The sequence below is a fragment of the Leucoraja erinacea genome, chromosome 28 (assembly GCF_028641065.1).
Source record: "Leucoraja erinacea ecotype New England chromosome 28, Leri_hhj_1, whole genome shotgun sequence".
Taxonomy (NCBI): Eukaryota; Metazoa; Chordata; class Chondrichthyes; order Rajiformes; family Rajidae; genus Leucoraja; species Leucoraja erinaceus.
Window position 1 is genome coordinate 15,562,333 of NC_073404.1, and position 14,009 is coordinate 15,576,341.

The following is a 14,009-nucleotide window of genomic DNA, read 5'->3' on the forward strand; positions in this document are numbered from 1 at the left end:
TAATACGTGTGGAATGGGGGAAGTACAGATTACAGGCAAGTACAGGTTACAGCTGTTTGGGTCACGGAAATCCATCCAAATCTCTATCCAGTAAATGGGCATGAAATTCACTCTCACAAAATTTGTATGGTATAAATAAATAAATAAACACAATATTTTTTCTGCTCACATTCTTTGACACATATACAGATGATACGGCTATGCGTTGTGTGATGTTACAGGCAGTTTTCTAGGAACCACCACGCTTCTAATAAGACAAAGATTGCCGGTGTAACGACTGCCGATTACTAATTGCACATGTCATTTCCATTATTTGCGAAAGGAAACGGATGTTTACAGACCACGATATCATTTTTGTTGCAAAAAGTTATTACATTTCCTAATTAAGGATAGAATCATGAAGACGTTCTTCTTAGATGCTTTGAGAGAGCCAGCATTGCCTGGTACATTTTTGGTCATGCCTGAGGAACCTGAATGGTGGCCATAAGTATTGGATTGTGGAATCTTGGTTATATGGACCTCTTCAAGTCAGCAACCCCTCAGTCTGTGTTGAGAATGCGCTGAACTGCCAGCGGTCAGCTGGGTGAACTGACGGGCTGAATGGCTGGCGGCAAATGTGCCAAGTTACTGCTCCACTCCTCTCCATGGGGAGCCTGGAGATGGCGCAGAGATGGTTCATGGTGTCTGGCATCACTGTGAACGATTCATTCTTTAGTACAATGCTTCTGACTATTTGGAACTGTTTTTATGTGTTTATAATCAATGACTCAAAGTGTACATATTAATTTAGTTATTCACTTCATACATCATTCTGGTATCAGAATGCCAGATTCATTATGGTATTTAGAGGACAAACATCAAGAAAATCAATGTCTAAAATTTACTGGTTTCAATGGTATTCGGAGGGTGAACTTCAACAAAGGTCTGCCCTCTGCCATTGCCTCCACAACACATCCAATTTTGCCTGGTAGACACAAAATGCTGGAGTAACTCAGCAGGTCAAGCAGCATCTCTGGAGAGAAGAAATGGGTAATGTTTCGGGTCAAGACCCTTCGTCAGACCTTTCTTTCCTATCCAATTTTGCCTGTTCTTGAATTGGCCGTCCAAGTTGAGTGTGTCTTTTGCAGAAATCACTCAAGTAACGTAACAAAATCTTTACTTTGCAGAAAACAACCATCGACTGGACCAGGACTATATGTAAGTCACAATTTGTTTCATCTTGCTCCCTCTTCATTGAATGTGGTCAGTATTCCCTCAATCGTACCAATGGAGCTGAGAGCAGGGGCAGACCCTGGGTTTCTGCAACATTCACAGTAAAACTCTAATAATTCAGCGTGCACTGCTCTTTGATGCTGGATGAGCAGAATTTCAGGACTAATTGATGTTATTCACAAAATTACCCAATATTAGGGAAATAATGGGAATTTTGATTATTTTTAGTTATGTGGTATCGCATCGAACTTCCCAGAGAGCCCAGTTAATTTCAAGAGTAGCTGTGAACAAAGCCACCGTGAATGGTCAGGAGCGCAGTACCATAACCTGGTGAACCAGATGCTGACCGTGGGAATTTCCGACTGGTTGGATAGTGGACTCCTTAATGTTTTCCCGTACAATGGAGAAGTAGGAAATCCAGAGAACAATTTTATTTATAAGGGACCTCATTTTGCAAACTCTATTGCAGAAATCCTCTTCTAAGAACCAGTGAGGGTGTTTCTCCCCCCCCCCCCCCCCCCCCCCCCCCCCCCCCCCCCCCCCCCCCGGTTCCAATTTTTGATGACTGATGCCACCACTTTGCTTTTCATATTCTTAACGAGATCTCAAAACTGTCCGTAGCCGGACAGATCTTGTGCTCAGTTCATTGTCCAAGGTCTAAAGTGCGCTGGGCTCAGGGAACCGAGCTATCTGTTGAACCAGGCTGGTGTGATGTGCTTCGAAGAAGAGTGTCTGCGGGGTTCCCACCCATCTTGCAGCCAGAAAGGCAGTGAAAGATGACGCAGAAGTTGACATTGTTTACACGGATGCAGTGGGAGAAGTAGGATTGGATAAATCTCCTTGCCCAAGGTTTTGTGCTAACATCCACTCCTTCCCTCGCTGGACTCAACAGAAAAAGGAGATGGTGGAGGTGCATAGGGATCAGAATAGACTGTTAACCTTTCAATTAGATATCGTCTGAACTTAAATCCACATTTGTCAGCTACCCATTAAAACATCAGAATATTAGATATAATAATAGGTGGTCATCTGCGTTTTGAGCTTGAGCCACCATTCATCAGTTGATCTCACTCAGGGCCATCATCCTGCACTTTCCTCCAACCTCCTAACATCTAGAAACCTATTGAACTTTGTGAATGTGCCTCCATAGCCCTGTGGAGTGTAGAATTCTGCAGATTCACCACCCTCTGCGTGAAGGCATTTCTCCTTCTCCCACTCTTGAATAACTGACCCCTTATTCTGAGGCTCTCACCTTGGTCTAGATTCCTCAACCAGGGAAAAGAGCCACCCTGTCAACCCCTGAAAGAATTTTATAAGCTTCAATGAGATCAAGAGCTAAACACTAAAGAATATTCTCACAGTCTTCCCCTTGGGCAGTAACTCTACCCCCTGACCAACCATGTAAATTTTTGCAGCATTATCTCAGCGGCAGATATATTTGTTCTTAAGTAAGATAAACAAGACTGCGCACACTACTTCAGGTATCGTCTCAGAAAGCTGCTAAAAATTTGAAGTAAAACTACCTGTGTTCTAACTGAAATCCTGGTGAAAGGGACACAAACTTACCATTTGCCTTACACAACAATTTGCAGAAGTTCTCCTCCTCCCTCCGGAGACAGTTTCACAATCTTCTCTCTAACTGCTCCCCCTCTGTGCTTCCCCCTTCCCTCCAACTCTACGACCACATCCTTACCCAGACTCGATACCACAGCCACATTTGCTTCCGCTTGGGGAGTCTGCATCCAGGTGATTTCTCACAATTCTGTTAACCCTTGCTGTCTCCTCACCTTCCTACCTCAGCCCTCGGGCTCCTCCTCCTCCTTTTTCCTTTCTTCTCCCCGCCTCCCCCCACCCCCTATCAGTCTGAAGAAGGGTTTCGGCCCAAAACGTTGCCTATCTCCTTCGCTCCATGGATGCCGCTGCACCCGCTGAGTTTCTCCACCATTTTTGTGTACCTTCGATTTTCCAGCATCTGCAGTTCCTTCTTAAAAACCTTATTCACCAAACTTGCAAATAACGTGTGCACCAACCTCTTTTCTGGCATCAGCTTCACAAAACACTGGGTGCTCTACAGTAGCTCAACCCAGTATCTGGGATGTGGGAGGAAAACGGAGCACCCAGAGGAAACCACAGGGTGAACACACAAACTCCACACAGAAAGTTCCCAAGGTCAGGATTGAACCCAGGTTACTGGAGCTGTGAAGCTGCAGCTCTGCAGTGTGCTGCCCTTCCACTTGTCCACAGCAACTAAATATTATGGGATGGTTATGTTTAATTGCAATCTTGCATTGTTTCTGACAGAAACCCGTTGTCTGCAGACTATTATTGTACACCCAGTGAATACATCAAATCTGCTGATGGTAAGTTGCATAATGGCATTTGTTTAATCCAGTTGCGTAAGTATTGCATTATATTGACAGCTATAAGACTTTGTGAAAGATTTATGCCCCTGTCCCACTTTGGAAACCTGAATGGAAACCTCTGGAGAATTTGTGCCCCATCCAAGGTTTCCGTGCGGTTCCCGGAGGTTTTTGTCAGTCTCCCTACCTGCTTCCACTACCTGCAACCTCCGGCAACCACCTGCAACCTCCGGGAACTGCGCGGAAACCTTGGGTGGGGCGCAAAGTCTCCAGAGGTTTCCGTTCAGGTTTCCTAAATGGGACAGGGGCATTACACTGTCTAAAAGCAGGTTTGGTCTAATGCCAGGAAAGTTCCCCATTCTGTAAACCTGTGAGAAGTTGAGTTCTGGAACAACTCTGTCCTTGAGACAGCTCACGCTGAAACAAGGCTGTGGTAGAACTGTTGAGAAACACTGCAAACGGTTTACATAATAAGACGGAAAGAGCTTTGGCAAGATGAGGAAGTGGAACACACTGGATCATTGTCTGCAACTTTCCCAGAAATGTTGGGCCCTTGCTGTTGATCTTTGACAGTTTAACTCGTGTCCATATGATCAGTGCTAGTTTGACTCTTGGTCCCATAAGTCAAGTCAAGCTTATTCGTCACATACACATACGAGATGTGCAGTGAAATGAAAAGTGGCACTGCTCGCGGACTTTGTGCAAAAAGACAAACAAACAAACAACCAAACAAACTATCTCAATTCCCAGTGCTTGCTCAAACCAATTTTGTTTTACTTCAGTTAGAAGCTGGCCAGTCTGAGGTTGAGCCATGGGTCAAATTCTCCTGAGCCTTGGACACTCTCCAGAGAGTGGTGGAGAGGTTCTGATCCACAGCATGGCGTCTGATTAAAGTTACATGCTACATTTTATGTTTTATATCCAAGGCAGCAGCTGAAGCAGCTTCAATTAGTTTCAATGGCTCTGGACTAAGGAGAGAGGGGTAATGATCAGGGATTAGACCAGTTGTGAACATCTCGACTGGCAGGGCAGGCAGGAGTGGCCGAGTGGCTTATTCTCACTGCTATTTTCTTGTGTTCTTGTACCAAATGGACACTGTCCGGACTGGTTTGTGGGCAGATAATCGTTCACTGTGAGGGCACCTATATCATCACCATCTTTACCACCACCACCACCATCACTATCATCTTAGGAAGTTCCTCAGGTTTGAGGGCGATTTCTTTCCACGATGGTCTTGCCAGTTCTGAGGCAGCTGATGAGCCTGTTGACCTTTCTACAGATGTGGCAGGAAGGGCAGGTGGTGGGTAGTTTGTGCAGTGGCGTGCTCCTTCAAGTTACACATGTGCTTCCAAGACATGGCTGCTGGATTCTAAAATAACATCATGAGTGTTGTTTTCTTTGCTTTGAGCAACCAGTGGTGGTGAGAATGTATCAGAAAGTTCCCAGTATAAATCCAAGCACAGGTAGCAACGTTTCTGACATTCAGTGCAACTCTGGGAGTTTTTGTTGTAATTTAAACAGGTAATGATTGATACTGCAAACATTTTACAACGCACAGAATTTTCGGGGAATTCTCAAGTTTTGATGTTTCCTAACTGAGATGTGAACACCAAAATGCCCCACACATCTGTCAGTCATCCCCGCTCGATGATTTACCGTGTCCTGCCATTAGATGGCGAGCTCAGCACACCGAGCCAGCTCATGAGGCAGTCAGTGCACAATGGAAGAAGCACCTTAATGACCCAAGTGATTCAAGATTCAAGAGAGTTTATTGTCATGTGTCCCAGATAGGACAATGAAATTCTTGCTGGTCTTGAAGTGGCCTTGATTCCCTCCACAACAATACTCGCCACCACTGCAGCCCGGCAAAGAAGTGAAAAGACCAACAACTTAAGGGAGATGAAGGCCTCTGGAGAAAATGAAAACCCACTCTGGTACTAAAATCAAAGAGAATATTGCTGGTAGAAATCTGTGACCCATTCTCCCTCACCTGGGAAGATATGAGTTTGCCAGGGGATCTCAGGGAAGCTACAGTCCTAACCCCCATCAAGAAAGAAGTCGCCTGACTGTGGTAACTCCAGAGGGACACTGTCTGCCACAGGGATCTTCCTCAACACCTCATCCAGTGGTCAAACTGTAGTGTGGATTCTGTCCATCTAGATTGTCAATGGACAATCTTCATCACCTAGCAAGCACAACAGAAATGCAGAGGCAGTGTCAATCATTACACAAGCCATTGTTTGATTCTCCATATGCCATCCATCCTCACAGTTTGGTAGCTCTCAGAAATGTGCCCCAACGCAATGTATGCCACATATTGACAAGGAAGCTGAGATTTGAATCGTCAGGTCAACAGCAGATCACTCCGATGGAGATTGGGACCAAGCAATGTCTTCTCTCCAATCCCTTTAGTCATAGAGCAGAGAAACAGGCCCTTCGGCTCAACTTGCATGTGCCGACCAAGATGCCCCGTATAAACCACGTAGTTCCACTTACCTACATTTGGCCCAAATCCCTACAAACCTTATAGTCTTGCTGTGGCATTGTGCAGGAGGTAGTGTGGAACTGGGGCATTTCTATCCAGGAGAGTGCAGAGGGAATGCCACCCGAGCAAATGAAGTAAGTGGCTGTCGAGGAGAATAGCATCTGTGGGGAAAGGAGTGGTCCACTTTATGGGTCCAAACCCTCCATCTGACTCCCATTCCTTTCCTTCCTCCCCCCTCCCCCCCTGCATTTCTGCTCCACCCATTTTGTCTACCAGATTGTTTGTTACACCTGTCTGCAATTGTTTTTCCCAATTAAATTGAATGATCCCTACAGACTTGTGCCTGAATAACACACGTTCAGCACTGATTTTCCACACTATGCTGGGAATGTGCTTCCCTGTTGGATTTGACGGCTGGATCACATGGGTCACACCCATCTGTGTAGACTTTCAAGCTAAGGCAGAATTCCCAAAATTCTGCTGAGCTATTGGTCACTCCAGGGATACCATGTCGGTGATGGGACACAGCAAGAGGACTTCTTTCTACACAATCTGTAGCACGTGGACATGGGAAGCTACTTGTGGATCCGACATCAGGTCTCACCAGAACAAGTCTAGCACTCTCATCACCTTCAGTGGAGAGAAATGGATGTGGAATGTAAAATGTACTCTGATGGTTTTGATATTAAATTTTGATTGTTTCCTGGGTTTCGAACTATTACTTCGAACAGATTTAATTTTTTATTATCTTTGACTTAAAAAGATCATAATTTACATTCCAACAAACAATCCCTTTGGTAGCATTGAGCATCAGTAAGCACTGGGAGAGCGGGTTCAGCAACTTTCAAACTTGTTTGTGGGCAGAGCTCAAGTTTCATTTGGAAAGGCCCAGGCCTACGCAGAGCCCCATCAGCAGTTGCTTTAACAACTGGTGACTGCTAAATGCAAGCATCTTGCCAACTGGTGAACATTTGGCAATTTACCAATTCAGGATTCTACCGAGTTTCAAGAAGACCAAACCCACTCCGGTTTGTTGATACAAGGCAGCGGCTGTGGGCACAACTATCGGCCTATGCTAATAATCCACATCTCACCATGAGGCCAAGAAACAGTGGAACAGGTTTAAGATTGTTCTCAGACACAAAAAGGAAAAGAGCTGCCATGCATTTTACTTGATATTGCAAACAACTTTGATCATTCTGAACATTGGTGCTGATGTGTTTTTTACAGTTTATTTCATCATTTTTGCAGAATCATGGGCATCACTTTCAAGGATAGCATTCATTAGCTGTCCCCAATTGACACGAAAGGTCACCTGCATTTTTTTAGGTCTGGAATCACTTTTAGGAGGGCAAGGATGAAAGATTAGTGAACCAGATGGGTTTTTACAATTACCTGGTAGTTTTGCTTTGTAGTCATCATTACCAATGACTCATTTTCTTTCATTTCAAAGTATTAATTAATTTTAATTACCACAGCTGTCATTGTGGGATTTGAAAACAAATTCCTTGGATTATTAGCTTGGGGCTAATCACTGCATCATCACCACCATGGTTGTTAAAGACTAGTAAAATTTTCAGATTGCTGTGAAACGTTTATAATGTATGCTTGTTTTCATTTTGTTTGAAGATGATGATGATTCAAATTCGTATGAAAACGTGCAGATCAATAAAGTCGCAAGCCAGACATCTGGTAGGTGTATGATGCAGTTCCTGTGAATATTCAGCATTTGATACATTCAGGATATCTGCTTACAGCTATGCTATTTCTTATTGTAGTAGTGTCTGCAGGAAGCTATGAGAATTGTGAATATGCTGTGAAGTGGAAGTCTCAGGAGAAACCTGAAGGTAAGGACAGTGTTTGTGGGCGACATGTAAAACGGCAGCATTTGCAGAATTAGTAGCAGCAGCTTGAAACAGTGGACCATGCCACGTAACCTCAATGGACTCCATGGACATTAAACAAACTGATTCACTGGCCGCGGACAGATCAGGAATTAAGAGAAAGCAATTTGCTCTTTTAGGGAAAGGACATTGGAGAGCTGTTCACTGGAAAGGTTCTAAAGGGAGACAGATTGCACAATTCAGTCTCCCCCTCCCCTCCCACCACTGAGAAGGGAGATTAAATGGGAGAGAGCTCTGGAGAGCTTCTCAAGAACACTGATGGACATTAGTGCTCAGCTTAGAAAGAGTGGGAGAGCTGGTATGTACTACTGAAAGCATACTGTTACTGATGACCCATAGGAAGCACACTGTTGGGTTGCACCACAGCTTGGTTTGGGACCAGCTCCGACCAGAAATTGCAGAGTTGTAGATGCAGCCCAGTCCATCACACAGACTAGACCTCCCACTGTTGACTCCATCTACATTTCATTCTACCTCGGACAGGAAGCAGCCAGCATAGTCAAAGACTTCTCCCACCTCGGTCATTCACCTTATCCCCATTCCTGTCCAGCAGAAGGTAGAAAACCTTGAAGCTTCTCAAACCAAACTCAGGAATAGCTTCTTTCCCTCTCTTTTCAGGCTTCTGAATGGTCCATACATGAGCTAGGGTACTACCCAATTTATCTCCACCCCATTGTAGAAATTGGACTGTGTCTATGGAACTGATGTGCTAGAATGCTGAGAACTATATTCTGCACTGTATCTTGCCCATTGCTCTAAGTATTGTGCTTCAGTTTGATAGTATTTATGATTTTTCTTTCTGGAAGGAGTATTAAAGAACTGGGAGAAGAGGAAAGTTGATGAATTAACCATTCAGCTGAGTAATGCTTGGACAGATCCACATGATGAATGGTCTGCTGCCAACAATATACTCGTCATAGACCCCCCCGACTCAGATGATATCCAAGAATTTGTTTATATTAAGAATAGTATCAATGGAAGGATGTGCACAAAATTGCACACTGGTGCAGCTGGGGGAAGCTGATGCCCTACAGCAAGAGACCTGGGTCAGATCCTGACTTCTGGTGTTGTCTATGTGGAGTTTGCATGTTCTCCCTATGACTGTGTGGATTTTCTCCGGGTGCTCTGGTTTCCTCCCACATGCCAAATACATGCTAGTTTGCAGGTTAATTGATCTCTGTAAGTTATCCCTAGTGTGTAGGGAGTGGATGAGAGAGCAGGGTAACATAGAACTAGTATAAACGGGTGATCGATTTACGGTGTGGACTCAGTAGACCGTCGTGGCCGTTTTCACGCTAAATTAAATTATCAACAAACCACACAACATGATTTACTTAACTTTCAGAAACGTCAGGTGAAAATGATGATGAAGATGACGAAGAGCCGGATTACGTCAACGCAATCCCTTGCCCATCTCTGTAAAGGTGGGAACGTTGCTCAGAATGTAACTAAATGTGTAAAACACTGATGATCCATATTTGACCATTTGAAAGTCTGGATAGTTCAGCACCTGGCCCACAAGGTGATGTTTGTCGTGCTCCCTTTTCCACCAATATGCTCTTTCGCACAACCCATCCTAGATGCCCCATCTAAGCTAGTCCAATGTGCTTGCATTTGGCCCATATCCCTGAAAGCAGACATAGACTTGATGGCCAAACAGCCTCCTTTGTTGTAAGAAAATATGAAATGTGGTAAAGACTGCATGTACTTCTGATATTCAGTACAGTACAAAAGATCTGCAGTATTTTGGAGCCTCACTTCAGGAAACTGAACAAAATCAAGCTGCACTGAAACACCAGAAGACTGTGCGCATTGTCAGTGTCTGAAAGAGGAGACATTAGAGATTTCTGATAGTTTTATATTAAATCTGAGATACCAGCTCAGAGTTCAACAATGACTTCCTGATTCAATACAGTAAAAGGGCACCGACAATGTGTTATTATAGCACTGTATAATTTTCTATGATAGTATCTATAATGTAGAAATTCTGCAAGCCACTTCAGAAGCATCAGGAAAAAAAATATTCAGCCACAGGAGATTCTAGCTGCCTGTTCCACTCTGCCTGACATACTGAGTATTTATGACATTTTTTGTAAATAAAAATTCAGATTTCCGGCATCCACAGATTTTTATTAGCTTTCTAAAAGAAATGCCAGGAATAGGCCAAACGACTGACAAGCCAAGTCCTGACTGAGAGATGGAGAAACCGGCAAGGTTAATGAGAGAATACCAAAGCATAAACCTTTGGTTTGAAGTCAGAGCTGTAGTTAATCCTGATCGTAGGTTTAAGCTTGCTTTAACAAGGCAAACATTGCAAGCTCAAGCTCGCCAGATTCTATTTCACACTCCCTTAAAGCTCACTGCGTTCATTAGAAAATTCATAATTAAATGAAATAAGTGTCTGCGATTTAAGAGTAATATCACTGGTCCAGAAAATCCAGCACTACCCAAGGTCCCAAAGGTGCCAGATTATCAGTTATACTGTATTTAGAGTTTAGTAATTATTAATTTGAAATAAGCATGTTTATAAATGAGCAAGTTGATACACCCCTGAACAATTAACCACATTATTTCCTTCTGCAGACATGAACAAACGGTATTCCACAGATGACAACTATTGTCCTATGAATTCAGCTGAACCATTTGAGTAGAAAGCTATTCTGCAAACCTCTGGAGAACTCCTTACAACTACTCAATACAGAACTCTTTTGTGTGTTTTAATTCTGCTAAGAATACTTTCAAGTCTCAAATGTCACAGACGTGTAGCTGCCAGGTTTCCATTAATTTATTGCTGCAAGATAATCCTATTCACACAGTTTCCCAGCCAAACTGATATAAAATGGTTTCCTCCAAACTGGAAGATTTCAGTGCTGTCTGTCTGTACCTTCTGTGTACCATTCAGTTGTCCGAGACCGCATCCAAATCACATGAATTACTAATAAAGAAAACATTTAGGAAGATAGTCCATTCATATTGTGGTTGCTCCAAAAGACGAGTCATTTTTCTGTTTCAGGTTGTTATTATAGTATTTTAAATTATTGTATCTATTGTCAAGTTTAACATTTATGTACATTCGAAACCAAACTTTCAAAAGATTTAGTTTCTGAATGCCAAAGCGTTGCTGATAAAATGATTTCAATTTTGTGTTAAACTATGCTTTGTAGCAAGTCATTCGATACATCAGTATAATCCTTTGTTCTCCACAATCATCTGCAATTCATGGTTCATGTAATTCGAATGATATTTTAAGCTATTATAGACCAGTAAAAAAATCTATGTTTTTATCGAACCCTTGTCATGTTAATCTTTGTTCACAACTTCAAACTATACATCAAGATATTTTCCTGTTTGGATGACTTGGTGGTGGTCTATTCGTGGGGTGGGTTAAATGGATGGTCTACCTTTCAAATTTATGATGTTGCTTTGACACTCAAGGAGCTAACTTTGGGTACGTAAAGCTTCTTTCCATCTATATCAGAACTGGCCACTTCTGCCTGTCATCTATGGAATTTGGAGACGGGTTTGGTTGGATTATGTTGAAGGTGGAGCTACAGTTAAAAAGAGTCTGATGTAAGTGTCCTTGTTGACCAGATGTTCCAGCGATGAGTGTAAGGCCCAGTAAATAGTGACTGGCTTGTACCTGTTGTGTAGGTCGGCGAACTGCGGTGGATGAAGGCTGTCTGGAGTTAATATGCGCCATGCCAAACTGCTCAAAGAACTCCATGATGGTGGATGTCAGAGCCACAGAACAGTTGAAATTAAGGCACGCTGTCTTGCTTTTCTTTGGCACAGGAATGACATTGGTCTTCTGAAATAAGGTGGGAACATCAGAACGGAATAGAGGTTAGAGATGTCTGTGAATACACCTGCCAGCTGGTCCGCACAGGTCCTGAGGATGCGGACGTGGATGACATCCGGGCCGGATGCTTTCTGTGTGTTCACTCGCGGGAAGAGGCTGCGGGGGCGGATGACATGAATCCACTGACTTCCTGTCGAAAGCGAGCATGAAATGCATTGAGCTTGTCGGGGAGGGTTCCATTGTTTGTCAGCAGTACTGACCGTCTTTACTTTGTAGCCCATTATAGATGCAAGCCATGTCCCGCAGTCCTGATATCACAACACATAACTAATTTGAGGAAGGACATTCTTGCTATTGAGGGAGTGCACCAGTTCACGCGGTTAATTCCCGGGATGGTCGGACTGTCATATGCTGAGAGAATGGAGTGGCTGGGCTTGTATACTCTGGAATTTAGAAGGATGAGAGGATACCTTGTTGAAACATGTAAGATTATTAAGGGTTTGGACACACTAGAGGCAAGAAACATGCTCCTGATGTTGGGGGAGTCCAGAACCAGGGGCCACAGTTTAAGAATAAGGGGTAAGCCATTTAGAACAGAGATGAGGAAACACTTTTTCACACAGAGAGTTGTGGGTCTATGGAATTCTCTGCCTCAGAAGGCGGTGGAGGCCGGTTCTCTGGATACTTTCAAGAGAAAGCAAGATAGGGCTCTTAAATATAGCGGAGTCAGGGGATATGGGGAGAAGGCAGGAACGGGGTACTGATTGGGGATGATCAGGCATGATCACATTGAAAGGGCCGAATGGCCGACTCCTGCACCTATTGTCTATTGTCTAACTTGCACAAATCAGCATAATATGCACCTGCTAGATTAACACATTAGTTTCTCTCTGTCGGCAATACAACCTTTATTCTACCCATCTTTCCATCACCTTTACTTCCACCGAAAACTGATCAGTTTCCTCTTTTCCAATTTCTATTTGCAGTTTTGGTCCCGACCCCGGTTTTGTTTTCCAAAAATGCTGCCTGATCTGCTGCGAATTCCCAGCTTTTTCTGATTTTATTTCCTACTTTCAGCATCCCTAGTTTCCATTAGATTTTTACTTAAGCAGTCAGTTTGGGGGAGTGTTTCAAGACAGGCTTAGATTTAGCTCTTAGGGCTGAAGGAACCAAGGGACATGGGGAAAAAGCAGGAACGGGGTACTGATTTTAGGTGATCAGCCATGATCATATTGGATGGCGGTGCTGGCTCGAAGAGCCGAATGGCCTACTGCACCTATTTTTCTATGTTTCTATGAGTACAGTGATCTTGGAACAGATCTTTCAGGTACAATATATGGCACACACTATTTGGATTGCAGGAGGCTGTAATTCTTTTCTTCACCACAGCATTAGAGTGTGGCTGCTCAAATTGAGTGTGGCTGTCGCTGTCATGGAAATCCCTCCACCCTCTTCTAACTTAATTTCTTGTTTCCGCAGTTCTTCAATTCAATTTATTTGTCATTTGGACCCCTTGAGGTCCAAACGAAATGACGTTTCTGCAGCCATACATTACAAACAAATAGACCCAAGACACAACATAATTTACATAAACATCCATCACATTGCTGTGATGGAAGGCCAAAAAACTTATCTCTCCACTGCACTCCCCCCCCCCCATGTCAGAGTCAAAGTCAAAGCCCCCGGCTGGCGATGGCGATTGTCCCGCGGCCATTAAAGCCACGCCGGGTGATGCAAGGTCGCACACCGGGTTCTTGATGTTAGAGCCCCCGGCGTGCGCTCGCAGAGTCCCGCGGCCATTCCAAGCCGCGCGGGGCGGTGCTGTAAGGCCCCGCTCCAGGAGCTCTTCGACCCCGCAACTCGGGCGGGAGAAGTCGCTGTTGCGGGAGCCCTGAAAAGCGGTCTCCCTCCATTGACCCGCGGGCTCCCGGTGCCGCCGTCCGCCAGACCCGCAGTTGCAGCCTCCGAATCTCCGGAGGTCGGGCCGCAGCAGCGCTCCACCACCGCTCCACCCACTCCGGACTCGGCCAGCTCCGCGACGGTGAGGCGAGTCGTCGGCACCAGAGCCCCCGGTCTTCCTGTTGGAGGCCGCTCCTCGTTGCAGCCCCAACAACAACGGAGACCCGACAAAGAAAAGGTCGGGACTCCCGTGCAGGGAGAGATTTATGTTCCCCCCCCCACCCCCCTACACACACACCCCAACAAAAAATAACAAAAACTACATAAAAAACATAGACAAAAAATAATAA

The 14,009-nt window shown here is 44.4% G+C and overlaps 1 protein-coding gene across 2 annotated transcripts in view; it reads left to right on the plus strand.

Annotated features, from left to right (window-relative positions):
• LOC129710685 (linker for activation of T-cells family member 2-like) overlaps positions 1 to 11,250 on the plus strand; it is a 42,488-nt gene extending 31,238 nt beyond the window's left edge. Inside the window, exons 8-13 of one of the 2 annotated variants that reach the window (XM_055657850.1) lie at positions 1,167 to 1,197; positions 3,514 to 3,572; positions 7,687 to 7,749; positions 7,836 to 7,904; positions 9,307 to 9,385; positions 10,545 to 11,250. In XM_055657850.1, the coding sequence (XP_055513825.1) occupies positions 1,167 to 1,197; positions 3,514 to 3,572; positions 7,687 to 7,749; positions 7,836 to 7,904; positions 9,307 to 9,383 (299 nt within the window). In that variant the 3' untranslated portion in view covers positions 9,384 to 9,385; positions 10,545 to 11,250. The remainder of the gene's footprint in view (positions 1 to 1,166; positions 1,198 to 3,513; positions 3,573 to 7,686; positions 7,750 to 7,835; positions 7,905 to 9,306; positions 9,386 to 10,544) is intronic. The other variant, XM_055657851.1, reaches the window with a different exon arrangement.
• The last annotated feature ends 2,759 nt before the right edge of the window (positions 11,251 to 14,009 follow it).